The following is a 25,155-nucleotide window of genomic DNA, read 5'->3' as shown; positions in this document are numbered from 1 at the left end:
AAATTGCGTGCCAAATTAATTTGGTCAATAAAGATGTCCGTATCTAATTAATTATAGCAAATTTCAATATTAATTGCCATCAAATTTAAGTAAACAGGGAGGACTAAGTGATGAAGTAAAGGCACTTAATTTGTGCCACGTGATAAATGACAGTTATACAAAATCCAGATTCATTATGCAGTCAACTAAAGGTGGTACTTATTCCCACTGGTGGAAACCTCACTGGGAACGCGAATATAGAAGAAAAAAAAAACAGCGTGGAAAATGTTACTGTATAACCAGTGTCCAGGTTATTGCAATGAGTATAAATTTGTTGGAGCTACGTTCAGGCAGACAGTTGACAAAGCGAAAGAAAATTATAACGCAAAACATTACAGTTATCTATCACATCCTAGTAATTAAAAAGCCCTACTTAGGTTTCTACGGATTGTTTGAACACCAACAAATGTAAAATGTTAGTTCCACTGCGACAATAGGCTTTGAATTTGATAATATATTTCCTAATAACTTCAAACTTCTGCCTATTAGATACCTGAAAGATTTGTTAGATGACCACTTTGAGAACCTCCCTATAAATACAGTAATAGCCACAGATCCTTCTGTCAGTGAAGAGAAGGCAGGAGTAGGCATTTTTTTCGCCAACATTAAGTTGGTATTTCTCCCTTCTACTGCCCATATTTACACCAATATTTCAGGCAGAGTTATTGGCTATCATTCTAGCTCTACGGAAACTTCCCTTATCTATTCATTGAGCCGTAATCACAACCAACTCCTTATTCGTATGTTCTGCTCTAACTGTGCCAAATTCATCTACCATTCTCCGAGAATATTATCCATCTATCCCCCAACATTTACGCCTCATCCACTTGGTACAGGTACCAGTACACATGGGACTCACTTTAAGTGAGTCAGTAGACGCACTAACGGCGTCATCTCTTAGAGGCCCGGTACTGAGGATCCTGAAACCTTCGGCATACATCACTGCTGCAAGATTTAGAAGATGTTGTGTTCAAGAACAGCATCATAAACCAAGTGTATTGAAAAACACCTATTTCCAGTACATTAGATTTCCTTGGCACAGCAGGTTGTGTTCAACAAGAAAATTTGAAGTTTCATTCAAGAGAATGCGTTGCTCAATACCAATGCTTAATTTTTATTTCCACAAGTCTGGTTTGGCACGCTCCTGTCATTGTTTTCTATGCAACGAACCTGAAGCTATGAAACATTATAGGGTGTCGTAGGTTCGACGTGCACAGAAAAAGGCTTCTAGATGGCCCCCTTGGCCAACTTTTATTGGGCATTACGCTCCCTGTGATACTGTCTCTTGGGGCGTCGTTACTAGGATACTGCAATAGGAACGCATTTGATGTCATGTTGAATTTTGTAAGTAAAACAAGGAGACTGCCACGTTAATTTCATTGTTTCACTTTCCTCCAAAAGGACACAAAAATATTAACCTCAAATTTTAAGAGGATACAGCCTGAAAATTCATAATTACGATTAGTATTCATTTATTATCATTCATAAATGAGAAAATTGTATTTAAATATTCTTCCCTTCGTACCTACTGCCGCCCGATTGATGGCCGATACCCCATAGGGGGTTGAGCCATATCCGAAAGCACTAAACCAAACTAAAGCTGCTGTTTCTGTCTCCGGAGCTTTTGTAGTTTTTATGTAATCCGGTGATCATCGCTCTCCTGCGCGTGGCAATGTATCCTGACCCCGTTGTACGCAGACCTGACATATGGCACTGCCTTCAACGTCGGCCTCAAGAAAGCGGAACAGCCGAGATGATGACACGACCAGTGACAGCACTGAACTGTATTCGGCGACTAGCGATGACAGCGATGACTTCGTCCATGTGGCGAAGCGCAAGGCGAAGAGGGGGATCCTCAGCAAGTCTTCGCCAGGAAGTACGTCTACAGTGAAAGCTTCCTGTGGTCCACCGCACCACACTATGCTCGTTGTTCCCATTGATTCTTCGAACAACCTGAGAAGCATGAATCGGCAAGTCATCTCGGCATGACTTCAACCTCTCGTGCCGAATGAGATAAAATACATTCTGCTTAAACCACGTAAAAACGTCCTGGCCATCCACATCGAGCACCCAGCCGCTTTACGTACATTTCGAACTGTTACGGAGCTTGGCGACATCAGGGTCCCTGCTTACATCCCACAGGACAGAGATACAACAACGGGCGCCATATGTGATGCCGACGTCTCTACATCGAATCGTGACCTTCTTGTCCTGGTCAAACCACCTACTGACACTACGGACATACTGCAAGTTTGCCGAATAGGCAATTCCCGTTGTGTCAAGGTGATCTTCAAGGGCGACTGTCTTCCTTCACATGCGAAGGTTGGTATTCTTCGTCATGCCTATATTCTAAGGCCCCTTCAATGTCACAAGTGTCTGAGAATAGGCTATGTGAGTGGCGTGTTTAACAACAAGCCAGCTTGCCCGCGCGGCGCCGAACCCCACAGAGCAGAGTCTTGCAAGACGACTACCCTGAAAAGCAGGGACTGCAATGGCAATCATGATGCCTCAACAGACAACTGCCCACTAATCAAAAAGGAGAAGAGAATCTTGAGACAAATGGTGAAGGATGGCTCGTCACGGAAGGAAGCGATAACGACTATTAAAGGACGCCGTTCCCGTCGATGGCGCGTTTCCAAGAAAAAAGTGTTGTTTTGCCTCCGGAGCATTCATTTACGCCGCCACCACCGCCACCATGGCCGAGCGCCCTACAGCTTCTTTGTCAGAAGGATATCGAGACTCAGAAAAAGGAATCTGACGCTGCTTGACCTGCACTACCGCAGGCACACTTCTCTACCGAGCGACAGTATCGACTACGCCAAGCGGTACTTCGACAAAGAAAATCAAGCTACGCAAGATGTCTAGGTCGTTGCTATGCTGAGGTCGCTGGTGAGTGTTATGCGATCCCTTCTCAATAATATGCAAATGCCATCCGCTAAATGTGCACTGCATGTACTGGATTCTCTTGAACAAGTATTTGCGGGTCTGTAGTAACAAGGTGGCTTCTCATCCACAACCACTGCGACCATTCCGGGAAGAAGTCAAGTGCGTTCCGTACTTCATTTGAACGCCAGAGGTCTGCAGTCACGGATATCAGAATTTCGGCACTTTGTTTTTTAGAACAAGTTCCCCATTGTCATTATTTGTGAACCTCATTTTCAAAGACAATTCAACTCTCGGGCTACGAACCAATTGTTTCTTTATCATGCACTGAACGTAGCCAAGTTGTTGTGTATATTCGCTAGGAACTCACGTATGTTCACCAAACAGTGCAGCCTCACAACGATAATAAATACGTGTGTCTCCGTTTTAAAAAGAAGATAGTTTCCTTCACACCGATAGGGACCTACATATCCCCATCACCTTGACTTGATTGACAGAGACTAAGTGACTTATTCACAAAACCTCCAGGCCCTTGGATAATCATGCGTGGCTTTAACGCCCATCATCCACTCTGGGCAAACCTCAGGACAATTCAACGAGGCACCAGTCTTGTTTATCGAGCATGGACTAAGCGCTTTGAACGATGGCAGCCCGGCTTATCTCCGAGGAGTGACTTACAGCAGCTGCTTGGAGTTGACATTAGTGTCGCTTAGTTTAAGTTCCAAAGTTCAATGGTTCACAGACATTGAAACTCATTGCAGCGACCATATGTGGACGTACATGAATATCAGAGGTCTTGGCAGTTGTTTCTACTCTGTGCTCTCAAGACAGATGGACTGGCAAGCGTACCGAATTTTGATCGAGGACAAGTGCAGACATGAACATCCCGAGCCCCTTGAATATATAATCATACAAGCTCTGCAGGCTTCTACGCGGACGTTTGAATCATCTACAAGACGCACAGATATTCAACAAGAATTGGAGAGGCCTCGGGTGATCCGCCATCGGGCCGAGAGACGATATAGGCCTACTAAGTCTGACTCATTCAGGAGAAAGTTCAGCGTCAAATGAACAAACCAAACCTTAGGACCAACAATGGAAGGGCTTCTGCGAATCGCTGGACCCTCGCAAGCCGTTATCCCCCGTGTGGAGAACTCTTCAGGGTCTTCGATTACCTCCACAACAACATCGTCCCTTCACAGCGCAAGCTCTACATCAAAGTCGTCCAGAGCTTGAGGTCACGGGAGAATTTTATACGAAAGTTACTTAGCGACTTCGTTCTGCTAGCTGACTTCTCACTACATAACGTTCCCATCGCGAGAGATCAATGCACGGAAGTGCCTTTCTCTATGGAAAAAATGCAAGCGGCCTTGGATGCGTTCAGGCGACCGCTATCGCCTGGTCCCGACGGGGTGACCTACGCAACGTTAAGGCATCTAGGTTCAACAGCACAACATTGTCTTCTGGATGTATTCAATCAATGTTGGCGTGACGGCATAGTCTCCGACGGTTGCAAGTGTAACCAGCTGGTGCCTATAATGATTAATCAAAAGACTAGCGCAAATAACAGGGACACAGACAGAGAAGACGACAGGACGAGCGCTCGTCCTGTCGTCTTCGCTGTCTGTGTTCCTGTTATTTGCGCTAGTCTTTTGATTAATGACACACCAACTAGCCCAGCTTTCTGACTTGATCGCCTATAATGAAACCTGGGAAGTCTGCACTGGACCTTACATCATACCGACCGATTGCACTTGCGAGTTGCAACGGTAAGGTCATGGAGAGGATGTTTCTAACATGTACGGATTGGTACCTCGAATTATGTAGCATTTGCCCTAAGGCTATGGTTGGATTTTAACGTGGACTGTCTTCAGTTGACAGCGTCATTGATCTCGTGACCTCAGTGCAGCAACAAAAAGCTATGAAGCAGCTTCTGTGGCACCATTCTTAGAAGTAAAAGGTGCCTACCACAATGTTACACATGAAGCAATTCTCCAAGCTCTTGAGGCTGCAGAACTTGGAGGCCACGTCTTTAAATGGATTAAGAGCTATCTCTCACGGAGATTTGTGTTTGGCCGTAAAGAGGATGGCCCGACAAGTAGATATAGCTCAAGTCATGATGTCCCAAAAGGCGGAGTGTTGAGCCTCACTCTTTTCAATCTCGTTCCAGGGGGGCCTGCCGGAAAGCTACCGCAGACTGCTAATGACTCGCTTTATGCTGACGAGATCTGTATCTGGGCGTCCGGCGTGACTAGGCCACAAGTGCGTGCCAGAATACACAAAGCGGCAACTCTGACAGCGGCATACCTTCGCCGACAAGATCATAGGATTTCAACAGAAAAATGTGCACTAACGGCATTTACACGAAAACTGATGCCTACGCTGTATGTATCGAGGGCGAGTCAATTGCGTACAAGAAAGATTACAAGTTAAGTGCTATTATGGATGAGGACCTCACCTGGAGTCCGCAAGTCTCATACATGAAGAAAAAGCTCATTTGTCCTGCGAATATGTTCAAATTCAGAGCTGGAAAACCGTAGGGACTGTTCGTGCGCTCCACGTTGCAGCTATACACAACACTTTTCCTAAGATATTTGCGATGAAGTCTTCCTGTTTTGTCCAACACATACAAGACTAATCTCCTTGCACTGCAGAGCGTACAAGCCAAAGCACTTCGGATATGTCTTGGTCTTCCGAGATGTTCTTCGACAGCTGCAACGATTGTCATTGCACAGGAGCACCCAATCATCACTCATATCGTCAGGGTGAGAGGTTAAGAGCGCACATTCGACACATTCCTCAGCTACCATCCCATCATTCAGCCAATTTGCCAGTGCGACGGCCACAGGCTACATTTTGTGGTATTGTGACGAGACATCATGACTCTATACAATCTGGCTTCAAGCCTGCGAAACGCCCATCATCGGCATTGTGGTGTCTCCGGAAAATTCAGGTGTGCCACTCAATTCCTGGGACTGTTAAGAAGGCAAACTTGTCACTGCTAGCCCTAAAGCAGTTGTCTCTGCTTCTCCTCAACGAGTCTTATTTTGACCGCGTACACATTTACACGGACGGTTCCACCAATTCCAACAGCTCTACCGGAGGAGTAGTAGTTCTATCGTACGCCGTCTCTTTGCAGTTCAAACATTCGCACAATACTACGTCGACAGCAGCAGAACTTGTGGCTCTTCAAGGTGTACTAAAATATGTGTTCCAGCAGCCACCAAATCGCTGAGCCATTTCCTCGATTCCAAAGCAGCCCTACAAAATGCAGTTTGCCCTACGCCATAGGTTACACGAGCCGCTAGTGTACGAAATAAGGCATGCTCATCACCACGCGCTCGACAAAGGCCACGACATTGTATTTCAATGGTTGCCAAGGCATTGCGGAATTGTCGGCAATGACAGCGTAGATGAAGGTGTGCGTTCGGCTAACCAAAAACATCAGCGGGTTCCTATACCACTTTCAAGAACTGATGCTGCGTGACAGCTTAAATAATTTGCTCGCCACATCACACTTATACGATGGAATTCACCGGGTTTCACCAACTCACACTTGCAATTTGTCGACCCTAACTTGCGACTTCGCCTGCTACCTGGATTCTCCCGTCCCGAAACAACTTTTCTGTGTCGCATGTGGTTTCGCGTCGCATTTACAAATTCCTATTCATTCCTGTTAGGAATGGCCAACAGTGCGATGTGCAATTTGTGTGGTGTGATAGGACTCTACAGCACTTTCTGTGTCAGTACCAATCCTTTGAAACTCAACGACGTGCTTTACAAGCGAACCTCAACCTGCTAGATAACAGAGTCCTCTCAGAAGAAAAGTTCCTTGGACTACGGCCTATGTACTATTGCACGCAAAAAGGAACAAAGGCCTTTCTGCGCTTCTTGAAGGACACTGAATTGCATGAACGCTTGTGACAGGGAGATTGCTCTGCGATTGACTGTGAATGACTGGCTATTGTTCTTTTCTCTCCTTATCTATTCTTCCCTTTTCCCCTCCTCAAGTGTAGGGCAAGCAATCGGGCACGTCCTTGGTTAACCTCCCCATTTCCCTTCTTCTCTCTCTCTCTCTCTCTCTCATGTTTGACGAACCCTTCCCGAAGGAGCTAACAACCTAGCAAGATTCACCCACATTATAACCGTATGCGGAGAGTGGCTCGGGTGCGAGCGCTTCACCGCCACTACGATAAACTACCCAGCGCACTACACGTAGACGCCGCAGACTACCCCTCACAGCCCCATAAATTCGCTCTCATAGCAGTAACTCCAAAAGGCCAGCTCGTGGATGTGGCCTCTATATGCACCCCCGTCTCAGAGCAGGCAGAAGAGGCAGCCATAGCGCTGGCTCTCACTATTCCCTCAGCCACCACTGTCATCATCGATTAAAAATCAGCCGTGTACAACTATGGAGCTGGGCTTATCGGCAGACTGGCTGGAATCATCGCACGCACATCCGCAGTTCAATCAGACGTAACACTCGTTCGGGCCTCTGCGCACGCGGGCCTGCTAGGCAACGATGCCGCCGATAGCTGTGCCGGAGGTTTCAGATAATACAATACAACAATATACAATACAACAGACAATACAAGGGCTGGCTGAGGACAGCGCCTCGCGTGATAGGCTCATTACGTAATACGACATCTGCCAACACTACAAGTAATCTCGACGCACTTTACCCCCCTCATTCGCCCCTACTCGAGGGAGTTGGAAATCCTATGGAGACAACTGCACACGCACACCATCACTACTCCGTCACTCCTGAATAAACTATACTCCCATCGATTTCTCGATCGCGGCTGTAATCATTGCGCAGCCCCTTATGCTAAATATAACCACATACCTCTATAATGCCCCGACCAACCCCTTCCCCCCTCGCCTGAAGAGCATGGAGCTGTGGGGGGCTGCCGTAGGCAGCTCCGAGCCTGGCATGCAGGACGACGTCCTGCGGTGGGCCGTGGAGGTGATGGAGCTCTACCGCGAGTAGATGTGTCCGTCGCCTCCCACCCACGCAAGTTCTGCAGGGTTTTAAGCCTGTCAAATAAAGTTATTCATTCATTCAACCTTATGTGCTCGTCACAAGTAAGGCCAGGGTCCTGGTAAGGAAACAAACAAAAATAAGATGCTGTCTTTGAACATACGAGGTATGTTAGAAAAGTATTCGACCCATTTTTTTTTTGCGAACACCTGATGGATATGAAACAAGCGCGCTTGCATCAGCTGACCTTGAACCTTCTGTGCATGCGCGAATTTTCCCTGCCTGCCGATATCGTCAGTCGCTGGGACGCAGCGTTTGAGTGAGGTTGCGCGCAGTGCGCTCGTCGGTTTTTTATTGCAAAGAAAATGGCGGAGCGACTGGAGCAGAGCTACTGCGTCAAATTTTGCCAGAAACTGGGTGACAGCCAAATGGAAACTATTCGAAAGATTCAGACGGCTTTCGATGATGATGCTATGGGCAGCACACAGATTAAGGAGTGGTACAATCGGTTTAAAGATGGCCGTACATCGGTGGAGAGCGAGCCACGCTCTGGTCGGCCCTCAACATGCCGAAATGACCAGGTCATTGCCGAAATGAACGCTGTGGTGATGAGGGACCGTCATGTGACTATCCGAGAAATTGCGGAAAAGGTGGGCATGAGCACTTTTTCTGCGCATTCCATTATGACCGAAGATTTGGCCATGAAGAGAGTTGCGGCGAAATTCGTGCCGAAGCTGCTCACGGTGAAGCAAAAGCAACTTCGTGTTGAAGTCTCACAGGACATGCTGGATTCCACAAACAGTGACCCCGTCTTCATGAACACCATAATCACTGGTGACGAGTCTTGGGTGCACGGGTGCGCCTCGGAAACCAAATCCCAGTCGTCACAGTGGAAGCATTTCACGTCACCAAGACCAAAGAAGGCCCGCCAAGTGCGCAGCAACGTCAAAGTGATGCTGACTGCTTTCTTTGTCTCCCGCGGTGTGGTACACCACGAGTACGCACCACAAGGTCAAACAATCGCCAAAGAGTACTACAGGGACGTTCTCCATCGCCTACGTGATGCTGTGCGGCGCAAGAGACTGGAGTTGTGGTAAACAGGAAATTGGCGCATCCATCACGACAATGCTCCTGCACATTCCTGGCACTGTATTCAAACTTTTTTGACGAAAAGCCAGGCTCCTGTATAGTTCAACAGGCTCCTTGCTCTCCTGATATGGTCGCCTGCGACTTCTGACTGTTTCCCAAAATCAAGAGGCCATTGAAAGGAGCGCGATTTGAGACAAGATATGACATTATGGCTGCAACGACAGCTGAGCTAAACTCCATTCCGAAAGAGGCCTTCTCGGAATGCTTCCAACAATAACTGCACCGCTGGGAGAAGTGTGTGGAGTCCCAAGGAGACTATTTTGAGGGTGATTAGGTTTCCAACGCTCCAGTTATGCCAGTTTTCTTCCTTCGGCCAAAGGTCGGATACTTTGCTAACAGACCTCGTAGGCCGGTATAGTGTAACGATTCCTTCCACGTCCTTGTGATATGTATGCTGAGCGTAAAAATGAAAGTAAGTGGAACAGATTTCTTATATTATCCAGGCCACGGTACTGGGAAGCGCATTCTGGATAGCATTGTGTCACCTGCCATCGAGTATCACATGTACATGTCGCCAGTTCCAACTGCACTCGAGACTCTTGAGAGAAACTTGATAAAATGCTACCATACTTCAACAAAAAGATACCTTTACGAAAACGCCATGGGATAATTTGAGGTAGACTGGTGCATAAATGGCAAACTGTTTTACTACAAGGATGGCTTGGTGGGCGAGTTGGTAAAGCATCTTAAAGGGTTAAAAGCGCACGCGGACGCGGACAGAGTGAGATACAACAGGACACAGCGCTGAACTTCGGCGCTGTTGTTTTACTATGTTGCGCGTTTGTTTATTGCACCGATCAATCTGGGCACTCCAAAGCATTGGAGTGCAATTGAAGGTAGTGTGCAGGCAACCACCAATGTTTAAGGAATGTGAAATTTGCTAAAGAGACAATTTTTTCCGAAGCCTTGGCGCATGTCCTCAAATGTTTAGATGTGTGAGTGTATACTCTTTGCTAACGGGAGAGAGAGTTCATAAGGGAATAGCAGGGTGGTTAACCAGGCTGAGCCCGGTAGGCTACTTTACCCTTGGAAAGGGGGAAAGGGGACTAAAATATGAGAAAGAAAGGATAAGTTAATATTTTGCACTGTACACAGGTATCGGAAAGCGTTCTTCCTCAAGCACAAGCGGTTATAGAGGCTGGTGCTCCTCAACGACAGCAGAAGCGCTTTCGTGGCCTTATACGTCGTAGACACACGAAGCCATGGCCCCAAAATCTTTTCTGTGAAAGATCTGTCGGTTAAGTGCCCTAGAGCTGTCCGAAATGCAATCCTCTCATGTTCGTTTGTTGGGAAGCCACACAGAAGATAGTTTATCATTTCATCTTTGTCAAGCGTGCTAAAATTAGAACTTTTGGCCATTCCATTTAGGAATGAATAAGCGTTCGCGAAAGAAACTCCTTGTTTCAGGCAGTTCAGTACCGTTTCTCCCGACGGGTAAAACCAGGCAAAAGTTGTGATTTCATGTTCGACGCCTCAATGGTTTCGCCCATATCATCGCTCTTAGAAAATGAAATACACTGGGGTCTTTCCTGCCTGTACACTTATCTAAAAAAAGTAAGAAGTACCATTGCTTAAAATAGCACAAGGTGACATTTTCCATGGAACCAATGTTTCGTAAACTTTGGTCGGAAGTGCCTTTTGTTTGAGATGCATGACATATGGTGCTTGAGTTGCCTATGGTGAAAGCTTCCTAAAAGTTATACAGCTAAGTAATATACCTCATTTGTGAACCTCGATGTTTTTTGTATAATGCTCTAGCCTAGCTTTTCTTAAGGAATGTTGTTAATTTGCGCACGCAACAGTGAATATTGAGTTTAGAAGAGTACGTAGGTGCGGGATATAAAAAAAAAGTAAGAAAAGGGGGACGAGATCGATGGAGCTTTTTGTCGGTAAGTGTTGTTCGTCATTGGTCAGCCACCTTCACTAATATTATTTCCAATATTGTGATTGGTTTGTATTTGTTCTTGCGAACAGCTTTAGCGTCGCAACTTTTGCGTGAATACAGGCCCTCTAGATTTGTGTTAAATTAGGACACATTGCTTGTGATCTGGATCTGTAGCACAGGGTGTTATGTGTTCCTATCATAGCTCTCCAGCATTTTAATGTCTGCGTGAATGAGCCAACAGGAATTCTGCTTGACAGTAAAACTAGAGACCTGGAAATTGTTTCCACAATAATGCCATAACGGTTCTGTAAAGACAATTTCGTATCTATAATAGAAGTGGGGATGAGTTGACGAAGCTTTTGTTTCGTAAACGCTGTCTCCGATTGGTCAGTCGCTTTCGCTAATACTATATTAGTCAACAGGATCAGCTGGCATCTGCCATTGACAAGCAGTTTAGATTAAAATTTTTTTTCGGAATACGTACTGGCTTTGCTATAGCGTAGGGAAAAGTCGCGCTGTTCTACAATAAGTAGCCGCAAGTATTCTGACAAACAAGAAATTATCAATGTTTTAAAGAATCTATTCTGACATTGCGATACCACTTTGCGACATAACTTGTGCTAATAAGGGAAAGAAAGTTGCACGGCATTAAGCCAGATAACTACTAAGAGACGTTTCCCTCAGCCCGTGCTTCAGAATTGCACTAATCGCCTTATATTGTTAGGCGCATGCGACGAATCCTTAGAAATAGTGAACTTCAAAATTTTTTATGCCGATTTTGGGTGATTTGTTCATGTGATTTCTCAATCTACTTTGCCGCATTATGAAACATAGTATCGTGGCAACATTGCAGCGTAACCATCATACATATACACACAACTCACAAAACGGGTCATTACACGTTCGCCATCGTTATAAAGTCAGCGACAATTCCTAAATCTGCCATATTTCATAGCCTTCTTTTTCATTTGTTGCGAAACTGTAGGCTCAGCCTGCGAGGAACAATTAAAGAATCAATGTTATTTTTTTTTTCTGTCTGCTAAGTTATGGCTTGAGAACTCAGTCACGTCGAATTTAAAAGGAGATTATGTTCGCTGAGTGCAATTAGTGCGCGGCGCAAATGGATATTTAATTTGAACGCAAGACTTGTTCTGAATATCGCCGTAATTGTAGTAACCATCCCGGTGTTCTTTCTTTATCTTTATTGTCACATTTTTTTTATAACATGCAAACTCTAACGGCAGCAATTAGTAAAAGGCCTCACGAAATTGTTTCCACACATGTTCACGCGTCTGCATTGAACAAATGAATAAAAGAAAAAGCAAAACACTGATGTAAAAATCGCCAAAACCGTGAGACACCTCTCTCCTTTTATACCGAAGTACGCGCTCAACATTTCTCATTTTTAGCCACGTTGGCTTGAAGTACACGGGCAAAAGTAATTGATTTGGACAAGAGCTACCAGCTTATTGAAAACGCTTTTCTCCCTTTGAATTCTCTCAGAACACTGCAACACCGCGCTGTGCCTCGTGTGAGCAAGTATCTTACGTATGATCAAAAAGGTGACCTCGTGAACGTACCGCATATACTCGTGTAATTGCCGCATTTGTTCGTGTAAGAGTGGCAGGGAGAACGTCTTGAAAAAAAAAAAAAATCCCCCTAAAGATATATTTAAAAATTACCCATGTATAAGCCGCACCCTTGATTTTTGAGAAGGTTGGCAGTGTTATCTGTTCCCTGATGCGAGAATTCCGAAGCTTTTTTTTTTTTGCTTCTTCTTTAAATTGGTGGCAAAACAACGAGTTTTCGGCGCCTCCATGTAGCAATCGCACTGCCTCCAGGATCTTGCGGCTGCCTTCGAGACGCAGCAGTCGCTGGTGGTTGGGGTGTCACCATTTATTCCAACCGGTAGTTGACGCGCTACGGGAATTGTCAAGAATAGCCAGAACCAGTACAAGCGAGTACTGTAGTTCAATAAGGCAAGTACCAAAGAAAATGTTCGCGAAAAAAAAATGTGTCTTTTTCTCTGTGTATTGGCCGCTCCCGCGATCGTCACCCCAAAATCTCGGGAAAAAATCTCGGAATCTACACGAGTAAATACGGTGTGTAGCGAATGAATACTACATAATATTCTACCTTTATTTGTTGCTTAACCTGATAGTTATGAGTCATACCTTGTAAATAGGGTGCCGATATTTCGGCAAGAAAAGTTGTCTTTTACGTATGCCGCTCAATCTGAAGCGCAGAGGAACATCTTCGATAGAATTATGTGTTCCTATTCTAAGAAAATAAATGTGACAACTTTTCCAGAAGATCATCATTCACCATAAACTACCTAATATAAATATGTACGTTCAAGTATGTATATGTACTGCAAGTTAGTGCCTTTACAAAAAATTAAGTTATGGGCTACGTCTTAGTGGGGGACTACGGATTAATATTGACAACCTGGGGTCCTTTAAAGTGCACGGATGTTTTTTTCTGCATTTCCTCCCCGTCGAAATGCGGCCGCCGTGGTCGGGAATAGATCCCGCTACCTTGTGCTTAGCAGCGCATCACCAAATCCACTAAGCAAGCACGGCGGGTGTCTGCCCCTTTATCGCACAGAAATAGAAGTGCTGGTCCCGAACTTTTTTCGGAAGTCGGTTATACTATTGCAGGCTCTAACGGCAAGAATGCATACTATAGGCGACAAAATATTCGCTAGAAAGCCGTTAGTTGCGTCATTTGGTCCCTCAGTGTCCTACGCGGACGCTAGGGTAACGCTGACCATGCCTTCGCGCCGACGAATGACAGCCGAGGGGCGGGGTGGGCTGGCTCTCGCGCCGATGATGAATTTTCGGGCCATCCTAATGACTTGGGATGTAACGACCGCGCTACGCGCGGGCCACGGTGGCCCCCTCGGCTTTTGCGGGCAATGACAGTGCAATTTACATTCCAAAAGCAACTTATATTTTGTCCGCCTGTCGTCCCTCGCGTAACGAATGCCAGACAAGAAAAAAAAAAAAGACTTTTTTTTTTTTTTTTGCGGAGCAGGAGTTCAGCGAGGAGATACGGCTTAAAAGTGCAAAACACAAAATCCGTCGCAGCAGTGGTCGAGTCAACCGAAGGAAAATGAAAAAAATAAAAGCAACAGTTATGCACAGGACGCGTACGCGCACCGCGGTTATTCCGAAGCCCTCCGCACTCGTTCTACGTTCTTGAAAAGAGGAAAAAAAGTCACTTAGGCATATTTGCGTTCGCTCCCTCGAACGAAATAATAACCTGGCAAGAAGCCGTGAAAATGGGCCTAGAATGAGAGAACGAGTGTTGGAGGGTGAGCTCAATACCGGCAGTGTAAAGAAGAAAAAAAGAAGAAAAAAAACCATCTTCTTCCTCTTGCTATCGACCCACCAGAAAGCCAGTTGCAGAGCCGAAACAACGAGAGAGAGAGAGAGAGAGAGAGAGAGAGAGAGAGAGAGGGGGGGGAAACAGCGAGAAGGAGGAAGCGAGAAACGGGGGGTCGTCGTAACGCAGCAGAGCAAAAGCTATCGTTTAGTTTTCAGCTCCCACACTGCTGGATGCTGAATTCTTTCTCCGTTTGCGCCGATTCCGCTATAGAGCAGATAACTTCACTGGTCCCGTAGCGCGCGGGCGAGCGTAAACAAGCCTCGGAAGGCACCCGGACAGCAAGCGTCGGTGCAATGCTGCGCATCTGCCTCTGCTATTCCTAGCCTGGCCAAACGCTCGTCTTTGTATGGCGATGCGGAATCGTCTCGTTTCTGCCGCTTCCATTCTCTTCCGTGCGCATCGTGCGACGCATTTCTGGTTGGCGAGTGCCTTGTTTGCACGAGTGATTCCGCCGGCACTGACATTTCGAATTGGCGGAGTTTCTGCCACGCACGCCTTTAGTTTGGAAAGTAGTTTGTGAGCGTCTTTAGTAGCAAACAGAAGATTTCTCTAACTAGGGGAACAGACGAAGTTTCCGCAGCGTCTGTGCGGCCACGTGAGAGGCTGCGTGGGTAACGCGACATGATAATGCGATGCTCTGTCAGACACTCAAAACCTGCGAGCAGCGATACAGACCAAAATTCTGTGTTAGACACGACATTGTTTTCCCTATATTTGGCTCGTGGATGGTTGACCTGGACGAGCGGTCAGTGTACCGCAGGAAGTACGCGAAGAAATATAGGATTCTCTTGCAAGCATAGACCATGAAAGCTAATTAGGGACTGTTTCCGTAGGAAATGCACGTAACTTAGTTGCAGCAGTTTCTTCGGTAAATAAGGAGTTACGCGCAGAAACAGTAACTTCCTAAAAAAACTGCCGTTATTAATTTAGAATTGCACTATACATATATACGCTAATAAAGATTCAAAGGGATGTGCCGCACCGCGGTTGCTTTAATTTTGAAATCACTCTGCAGTCTCAAATACAGTAGCCATGTCGGAACCTGCGGCTTCCCTGACGCACAGTCCAAGATAGATGCGCACGTTCGCACGCGCGCACGCACGCACACACACACACACACACACACACACACACACACACACACACACACACACACACACACACACACACAAACACACACACACACACACACACACACACACACACACACACACACACACACACACACACACACACACACACACACACACACACACACGCACGCACACGCACACGCACACGCACACGCACGCGCACGCGCACGCACGCACGCACGCACACAACACACACAACACACACACGCACGCACGCACACGCATGCACACATGCACGCACGCACACACACACAAATTGAAAGCTAGTGAATGCCCGACTGCCTTAGTGTAAGGATGCCCGGACCGAAGCTTTACTTTTTCAGCTCGATTGCGAAGCGGATGAAACGCTTCACGCGCCTTCCACGTTCATTCACGGATATTAATCAACCGCGCCGCGCGAGTGCGGAGAACCGGGCTCGCTTGGCGCAGCAAACACAACAGGCCACCGAGCATTCCCGTCCTCCCCTCGCGGCATTATTTACGCTCGTGGCGCCCGTGTGCCATCGGCCCCGGATGCTATCCGATCCGGTAGTGGTGACCAGTGGCTTTGCTGCTCTATCGAATGGAGGCCGATATCGGGCCTGTCGCGTAGCGACGCCACCCCGCCAACACCACGCCAACGAGAACTGTGCTTAGCTTTCTCTTCTCGTCGGGACCGCTTGACGGCGTGTCACGACAGAGGCCACTGAATGTACACAACGATGAGGAATAGACCCCGGGAGGGCCCGACTCGGTGATATACCGCAGCCACCGCGACCTTCTCCGCAGTAGACAGCGGCGCCGGATAAGAGAGGCGATTTTCTTTTTCTGCGTAGACAAGTATATTGGTCGCGAGTTTCTCTCCTCCTAATCTTCGTGCTCACATCCGGACTCGATGCGCAAGCACGGCTCTTGACGATTCTGAGAATGCTCATCTCCTGCTTCTTCTTTTTCTTTCTATTATTATTTTTTTTTTATTCGCGACCGCGTCCGTGCTATCAGACACGTCGAAGGAACCAAGATGAACAAGAGAGCGCAAGCGCCCAAGCGAAGCCCACTCTAAGGAGATGTGAGACGACTGGTTAGAAGCATTAAAAAGCGCTCGTGTCAGTCTGGGAACCCACGAAAAATAAATTAACTTTCTCTACTTGCTGGTCAAGAGATAACGAGCAAGATATGCGGGTAGGTTAGCATGCGGGCGCCCAGTTGGCTGCGTTTTATTGGTCGAGAGGAGAGGCAGAAAACGATGAACAATTTGGGGACAGGCTAGCACATAGTCACACAAAACCGCTCCCCAGCCAATTAGAAGTTGGGATGGGGGTAAATTTAACCGCAGTTAGGGACCTGAAATAGTGTTCTCATGGTTTCCAGCGTAGACTACGGCTGAGGCGAAGGTCCCAGCAAGTTCCCGCTCTATGAATAGACAGTCTTACAGCCATCTCAGACTAGCGCGAGAAAAATTTTAAAAAAAGCGACAGAAGCTCAGTGACAGTTGAATGGGGTTATCTCGTAGTCTCCTCATTGAAAAATTTGTTATCTTTAACATCCCTAAAAGCTGAATAGCAATACCATGCGGAGCAAGTCCCAAAGGTAAGCATTACCACATGCGTAACATAGGAGTATAGACGAGGAGAAGCGCAACAGACAGGTTAGATGTTTGTTAATCACTACATTGGTAATCGTTTTACATCTGCCTGTCATGGCTCTGAGCGGCTCTGGCTAACACTGCCATGGCTATATCTAGTTAGTTATCTAGTTATATCTACACCCAAGTTAGTGGACGGATTGATCACCGTCGTTGTAGCCGAATTAATAGTGCATCCCAGGCGTAATGTGAAGGTTCTGGATTCAGTCTCTACTGATGAAACGTTAACTTTTCGCCCACTTTCGTTTCGCCTTTTTCTTCATTATTTCCTACATTTCAATTTAAACCACAACTAATTAGCCCTATGATTTGCTTGGCTTCGTTGCCTGCTGGCTTTAGGGGAGTATAGAGGAGCAGACAACGCATTTGCTGTCTTTCCATTTGTCTGCATTCATCAACATGGAGCTTTTTTTCCCCGCTCTCATACCTTTGTTGTGTCCTTAAAACCTAGATATCTTCTAGTCTTGAAGCCTCTGCAGTGTCCCCGACTCACCTGCTCAGTTTTGCCAGGATCATTTCATGATTATTTCGACATAATCACCTGCGTAGTCAGCCTCTCATTACTCTTGCGTCCAATTGGTAGTTTATCGGTTTCGTTTTGCGTCATGTGCCAACCCATCTGGCGGAAAGCCTTAATGGAAGGAAGGCCCGACTCAACCGAACCTCTATCTATCAGTTCAGATAACCGCACCACTGGGACCAGACGTGCAATGCCTGAGCATTGCAATGGAGGTGTTGTGCGTGAGTAGTGTAGCAAGTTGTAAGTCTTGCTGCCAAGTAAATTGCCTTGTGGCACTTACGCGTACTCATTTCCCCACTGTACAGAAGTTCGATGGAAGATGCAGCTTTACGGTATTTCTTTGCCGTCTCGGTCTCCCATAGCCGATAAACTGTATCACATGTGGAAATGCTTGCTTAAAAAGAAGACGCAAAAGCTCATTGCATGACATGCACGTTGCTTAACGTTTTGAGAATTATATTACGAAGTACATTAGAGATAGACAGAGATAGAGCATACATTCGCCGACCAGCCAAACATGAAATAAAGAGCACTATGGGACATGCTCCCGAATGTGGGCCAATCTACATTTCGCTTTACTTTCTGCAGCTGCTAATAGTCATCTGCTTCCCGTACCGTAATTCTGTCTCTCGATGATCAGCTCCCAGGGTTTACGCCACCCAAATTAATCATGAGGAGACCAAGAGGATACGAAAACTTTATGGCGTTAATACAGCGTCAGAGAGGGGGTGGGCGGTGAGGGGAGGGGCACTGGGCACAAGCCGCAGCCCACCAGCGAGCCACGGACACCGAGATAACAGAAATGCTGCAAGAGCAAGGAAGCCCCTGAGGATCGTCGCTTAATGAGACTCTGGTCTCGTCTCCGAGCGAGCGTCGGCCAGCGGGATTACAGCGGCGAGGATATATCCGCAGGGGCAAGGCGACAGAAGATGTTGACCCTTGATTGCGTTCAGTTCGCTGCTGCTTTCCCCGCCACGAACCAAAGTGGCGCAGTGGGCTCCCTGCACCAGAGGAGCGACGAGAAGCTGGCTCAGCGCTTTCTTATGGAGCGCGGAAGGATACTAAAGTTGGCGTATGGCCTCCTGTTCACGCTTTCGCATTTTGAGTTGCTCAGGTGCTGAGCAGGATGTGCTAAAGAAACGGCGTATGACATTCAGTGCCGAAAATACGTGAGGTTCTTTTACTCCAAGTTTCAAAATGTTCGGAAAACGATTGCCCTTTCTGAGCAAAAGCAGGCTACGTGCATTGTTATGATGAACGACCAGAGTTGGGGTGCACTTTTCTTTCGATCTGGGTTCTTTCTCCAAAAAGCAGTACCTTACTCCAAGTGGTGGTCGAAGACTTTCATTAAAAGCGCCGCTTATAGAGGTTGGAAAAGGACCCTAATTACCTAAGAATTATTGAGCGTTATTGTGAACTCTGCGTACATTTGGTGTGTTGTGAATTCTCAACACTGGTCAACAAGCATTTCAACAGCGGGACTTGTACCACCGATGATACACGCGCACGATAATGAGATGTACTTACGTCGCTCTTTCTTGGCACTGTCTTGTTATTTCTCGCTACGCAGCTGTCTACGAAGCTCCTTATGGCACACTAAGGGACAAGATCCGCTTGACTGATTGCATATTTTGCTGCACTTGTAATGGGATAGCATTAAGAACCGCGTGTCACAGAAAATCCGGTGGCGGTGTCAGCGTCGGCGGAGTTGTCCGTGAGCGAAAATTACCGCATATATTTAGGTATATGTAAAATGCCACGCCTTGCTATATGACATGCGATATATGCGGGTGATACTGCCACAGCATTCTATCACTAAAGTTGCTCCTACCTTCTCTTACATTCTTGACAAAGTTATTCCTCGGCATTTTGAGAATGACATCCGCAAACAAATGTGATGAAACAAACCACTGACAGCGCATGCCTTTTATGTAAAATCTTCTGCAACTTAAATGTTAAAAACGCGGAACAATAGCAAAAACCTGAAAATGATGCAATTTTTTGGCGTGGCTATGCCCTACCTCCAGGATCGGCCTACGCAAGAGACCGTGTTTCTACCAGAAACCTCGCCTTCGTGTATAGCGCTCGCCGCCAGCGTTTCCCGGCAAACAATACCGTTACATAAGCTGCAGTTTCAGGGAACCGTGAGAAGCAGTCGGGAATATTTTAATGCAATCGCGTTCCACTCTTAAAGACGAAGCTTAAGTGTCCTCCAAGATTTTAAAACATCATTCCACTTACTGTTCGAAAATAAACATAAACATTGGTAATCTGCACGAGAACACGTGCAATTTCACTCGTGCTATAACAGGCCTGTTTTCAAAAGCTTCGCCAAATTCCTTGCTATTCGATCGGCCTTCAATCGGTAACATTTTATAACAGATTTCGTAGAATATTTAAGCATATATTTGAATGCGCGGCCATATTCAATTTGATTTCTAAGACGCACTCTGTGTGCTATGCGGGCAAACCATCGAGAATTCTAAAGCTCGAAAAACCTTTCTCTCCATTCTTCTAAGGCACCTTTGTTTTGCGTGCGTGTGTGTGTGGCTTAAGTGTATGAATGATTTATGGCGCACTCGACACGTATGCCGCTCGTTAAAAGAAGTATAATTTAGGACTTTCTTCGCACAGAGGTAACGACATTCAACTCTGGACAGCAAGGTGGCACTTCAGGTAAAACAAGAAACGTGTTGCACACCTTCTAGGCTGAAATGTCACATCCCAGTACCAAATTCTTTTCGCAAGGAGAAACACAGTTGAAACAAGCAAAACAAAAGTCATTGATGCTAACGAGGCTAGCAGTAGCTTCGCCTGGAGCCACATCCCTTCCAGCTTTCCGTTTTCTTTTTACCTGCGCCAAGGGTAACTCAATAAGATCTCAGAGCCGCACACGTGTTTTGTTCGAGGCAGTCAGCCGTATTGTTCGCACCTGGAAAAAAAGCGACTGGCGAAACTGAAACGGCATTGATCTCTCGCGTGAAGGCAAGACAGCGCGTTGCAGCAAATTGTGTTAAGGCTAGCGGGCAATTTGCGGGACGTCGCGCAGGCAAACGACGGTCGACAGCCCGTTTCCCAAGGGCTGTGGGAGAGAACGGGAAAAAGTGGCAGCCTTGTTCAGCGGCCACAGGACCCTAGCGAGCGGAGCGCGCGAGTACAGCTTTGCGGTTGCGGTCATTGATACCAAATACTCTCGGAGATAAAAAAAAAAAGCACTAGCTGCACGACAGGAACTGTTCGCGGCATGTTTTGTCTATATAGGCTCGATGCTTTAGTGGGCGTCCGTGAGTATGAGTTGACGCGAAGTCCAAATCAAGTGATAGCAATGTTGCAACTCACGTTACGAAACACACTGTTGATTTCATTCTTAGGTCGCGAAGTGATGGCGCGGGAGCCGTTAGTTTAGCTTTGCAGATTATTGTCAGCATGCCCAATAGAAGAAAACAAACCAAGATAGTTAAGTTTGTGAAAAAGAGCCACGGCCCCTCAGTCCACACCAGCAGGCCCCAGTCGTGGCCGGCCACTCCCAAGAGCTCCCAGCCGAGTTTCGAACCACCGCTCGTGCTCACGAGTCACTTCGGGATCGAGGTGACTGATGATGATCGTCGCTCGAACGGTGCCGCTTTCAATACCGTTGGCAACTGGCCTGAAGCGCCCATAACGTTTTCGTCGTAGCCGTCGTTGAACTCTTGTTCTTCGGAATCGTTGTCATCGTCGTCTTCGCTGCAGCTGCCGCTGGCTGACGCCAAGGAACCGCCGCCAAGGTCCGGTACTTCACCCTCCTAGGGCTCGGACGAGGAAGACGCGCCGTTCTTGCTCTCGGCTTCGCTACCCGACGAGCGGTTCTTCTGAGCTGCTTTCTTCGGCGGCTTGCCTTTGCGTGCCTTGGCGGCTCCCTTACCGTCAACGGTCCAGTCATCGTCGTTCTCCGAAGTCTCCGAGTCGCTGGACGCAGCCACGCCACCGGGTTTAGAGCCGTGCGTGGTCTCCGTGCTTCGACAACTTGTCGCGTTGATGCAGCACTGCATTGCGTTGATGCAGTAACCGCGCCGGCAGGCCTCCTCTCCAACGTTCGCGCCGGGAACTTCAGCATCGAGTAGGAGACCGCTACGCCACCGTGTCCCATGCCATGCGCGATGACGGTGACAGAGGAGGAGCGGGCAAAAACGCTTCTCGGCGAACGCCAGAGCTGCACCTCACACGACGGGAACGGGCGCCGCCCGCACGGCGGTTAACACGGCAGTTTCTTTGTTTCACTTACAAAATTACATATGGCATCAAATACATTCCTATTGCAGTGTCCTAGTGCCGACGCCCCAAGAGACAGGATCACAGGGAGCGTCATCCAAACCCAAGTTGCCGAAGCGAACCTTCTAGAAGTCGTTTCCTGTGCACGTCAAACCTACCAGGCTATATAATGAAATTTTCCATAGTTTTAGGTTCGCTGCAATAAAAACAATGAGGGGAAAGTGTCAAACCAGACCTGTGGGAATAAAAATTAGGCACAAGAGCGCCCAGCTTAACTTCCTCCTTCTTCTTCTTCCTTCAAATTTTGGCATGTACCCACGAAGGGGGTATTGGCCATGATTATCAGTGGATACATAATAAATTGGACAAGATAGTTTGAAGAGTCTTGGAGCATACAAGATTTTTCCAATCATCTTCATCCTCATAATCAACGTCTTCTGTAATATTTCTGTCTACACCCTTTCCCCTTCCCCCAACGCCGAGTAGCCGGTTGGAACATTGATTCACGCTGACCTCTCACCTTTTGTATCATAATAAATACTTCTCTCTCTCTCACTTGCCTCGAACCACCACTCGCGCTCACGAATCACCTTGTCTTCCACTTCTTCGACTTGTGGCTTGAATCTTGACTCAATATTGTCGTTATCGCGTCTGTAACAAAGTTGACTGTCGTGTGAAAGCCAATACAGCTTTTACAGAGCAGTGCTTACTACGAGAGATGGATAAAGAAGGGGAAACATTATGAGACTGGCGCCATCTTGTAGCTACAGAAGTGCGAAGTGAGTACTAAAGTGACGTGTGCTTCTACTCGAATAACATCGACTTCTTAATGCACCAGTGACGGAAGCGCGGAGCGATGGTGTCGACTTCTACATAAATTTCCGTTCAGCAAGATGGACCTCCGGCCCATCTCGCTCACGTCCTGCGTGGGCAAGGTGCTGGAGCATATCCTGCTCAACAGGTGGCAAGACTACCTGGAACGAGAAGGGCTGTACCCGGCCACTTTGATAGGCTTCAGACAGCACCTCAGCACGCAGGACGCGATACTGCAGCTCAAATACCAAATCATCGATGATTGTGGCAGCGCCCGCGACAACAAAGCAATCCTAGGGCTCGACCTGCAGAGCGCCTTCGAAAAGGTGAAACACTCGGCGATTCTGTCCCAAGTCTACAAGCTCAACATGGGCGAATGGTCCTACAACTACATCATGGACTTCCTCACGGACAGGACCGTCGCGCTACGAGCAGGCGACCTACAGACGCAAGATAAGAAGCTCTGGAGCTCCGGCACACCGCAGGGATCGGTCATTTCGCCGATGCATTTCAACCTGGTAATCATCGGAGTGGCCGAAAAGCTCGGGCACATCGAAGACGTCAAGCACACCATCTACGCGGACGATATCACGCTATGGGTGACCGGTGGCAGCGACGCCCACATCGAGGGCGCGCTGCAAGCCGCCGTCGACGCAATAGAAGACCAGCTGGAAGGCACCGGACTGAGATGTTCGCCGAGCAAATCGGAGCTTCTCATACTCCCACCTACCAAAAACAGCAGACGCAAGACCAGACAACGCGAAAACGAAAAAATCAGAATCGTCACCAAATCCGGCAACGTGATCCCCGAGGTCGGCAAAATTAGGATCCTAGGCATGGTCATCGAAAAGCACGGAAGAAACGGCGAAACCATCACCCGTCTCAAGGCAAAAGCAGCCAACGCGATTCGACTCCTCAAACGAGTCACTTCCCGAAAGGCTGGCATGAGAGAGGAGAGCCTAATTAGGCTTGCCAATCCTTCGTCATCAGCCACGTCACGTACGTTGCAGCCTACCACAGATGGCTGCAACACGAACGAAACAAAATCAACGTGCTCATCAGAAGAGCGTACAAGACGGCGCTGGGCCTGTTCGAGTCAACGAGCACGACCCGCTTGTTACAACTCGGGATACACAATGCGCTCGAAGAAACAGCCCAAGCGCAACGGACCTCTCAACTGGAGCGGCTGTCCATGACCGAAGCCGGGAGGAAGATACTGGACGATCTGGGAATTAGACGCTCGAACGAGGCTCGATGAAGCTCCTCGTCACCGAAGAGGTCCGACGCCAAACCAGAATCAACTCCATACCGAAGAATATGAATCCCGAGTTCAACAAGGGAAGAAAAGCGGCGAGGGCCAAGGCTCTCATCGACCAGCATGCCAACGACGAACACGCGTGGTACGTGGACGCGGCCGAATACCAACAGAACGCCTTCGCAACGGTCGTCATAGAGGCGTCAACCGGCGCCACGAGGACGGCAGCGAGCGTGAAAAGCGCCGGAGCGGAACAAGCGGAGGAGGTAGCCATCGCCCTGGCCATCGCCGACGCAGACTGCCACACGGTGCTGAGTGACTCAAGACAGGCGGTGCGAAACTTCGCCAAAGGCCAAATCTGCAGGGAGGCTGAGCGCGTACTGCGAGCTGTCAAACTAGAAGAACGAAAAGTACGACTCAAGTGGTTGCCGGAGCACGCGGGCGACGCGTCGGAACGCAATGAGAACCATAATGAGACGGCACATGCAGCGGTGCGTGCGCTAACCAACCGCGCCCCGGTGACAGACCGTCCGACGTGGTTCGGAACCAAGGACCGCATGACGGATTACAATGAAATCACGAAGGCCTACCGCCTGGCTCGCAGGACTCTCCCACCTACGCACCTGAGACTGAGTCGAGCGGAGGCGGTAGTACTGAGACAGCTCCAGACCGGATCGCTACCGAGCCCGAGACTGATGAATCGCATGTACCCCGAGACATATCCGACAGATATGTGCAGAGTCTGCTGGAGGGAGACCGCAGACTACACGCACATCTTGTGGGAGTGCGTTAAATATCCAGAAGAAGCAAAATCAAGAACGCTCCCACCGTGGCTCGAGGCAGCCGCGAAGAGTTACGACCGAGACGATCAGCTCTGGGCCGTCCAGCAGGTCCTCGAGGCGCTCGAAAGCCACGGACCCAGCGAGCCGGCAACGGCGAGCGGAGACCTGCGCCGAGTAACGGCGACTTCGAGGATGACGTAGGCCCTCGTCGGGGAGCGCGAGCACCCAACTGCAGGCATAAATAAAGTAGGCTCCAATCCAATCCAATCAATTTCACTGGCGAGGACCAACGCCTAAACTTCGTTTACTTGCTCGCCGAACCCAAGTTGACTGGAGCTTTCCGAGCGAGTCTATAATTGCCGCCTGCATACCCCGCAACCTTTGCTACGGCACCAAGAGCCTATCCCGCGGAGATGGAACACTGCTCTTTCACCTATGACTTGGTGTGGTATT

General features: G+C 47.9%; 2 protein-coding genes across 2 annotated transcripts in view; one reads left to right on the top strand and one right to left on the bottom strand.

Moving 5' to 3' along the window:
* The window catches only part of LOC129385057 (uncharacterized), a 364,778-nt gene that overhangs the window by 100,301 nt on the left and 239,322 nt on the right, over positions 1-25,155 (bottom strand). The gene's annotated exons all lie outside the window — the stretch shown is intronic.
* On the top strand, positions 8,269-21,390 carry LOC126531087 (protein GVQW3-like). Its single transcript, XM_072288119.1, has 2 exons — positions 8,269-8,751; positions 21,280-21,390. Exons 1-2 carry the CDS (start codon positions 8,269-8,271, stop codon positions 21,388-21,390), a joined length of 594 nt encoding a protein of 197 aa, XP_072144220.1.

Source organism: Dermacentor andersoni, chromosome 5, assembly GCF_023375885.2.
Source record: "Dermacentor andersoni chromosome 5, qqDerAnde1_hic_scaffold, whole genome shotgun sequence".
Classification (NCBI taxonomy): domain Eukaryota; kingdom Metazoa; phylum Arthropoda; class Arachnida; order Ixodida; family Ixodidae; genus Dermacentor; species Dermacentor andersoni.
The sequence above is the reverse complement of the archived record's forward strand: the minus strand, read 5'-3'. Positions and strand labels throughout refer to the sequence as shown.

Coding starts and splice junctions, on each gene's coding strand:
- LOC126531087 (XM_072288119.1), top strand. CDS start 8,269: ATGGCGGAGCGACTGGAGCAGAGCTACTGCGTCAAATTTTGCCAGAAA. Junction 8,752..21,279: donor TCACTGGTGACGAGTCTTGG/GTGCACGGGTGC, acceptor TTTTCGTCGTAG/CCGTCGTTGAACTCTTGTTC.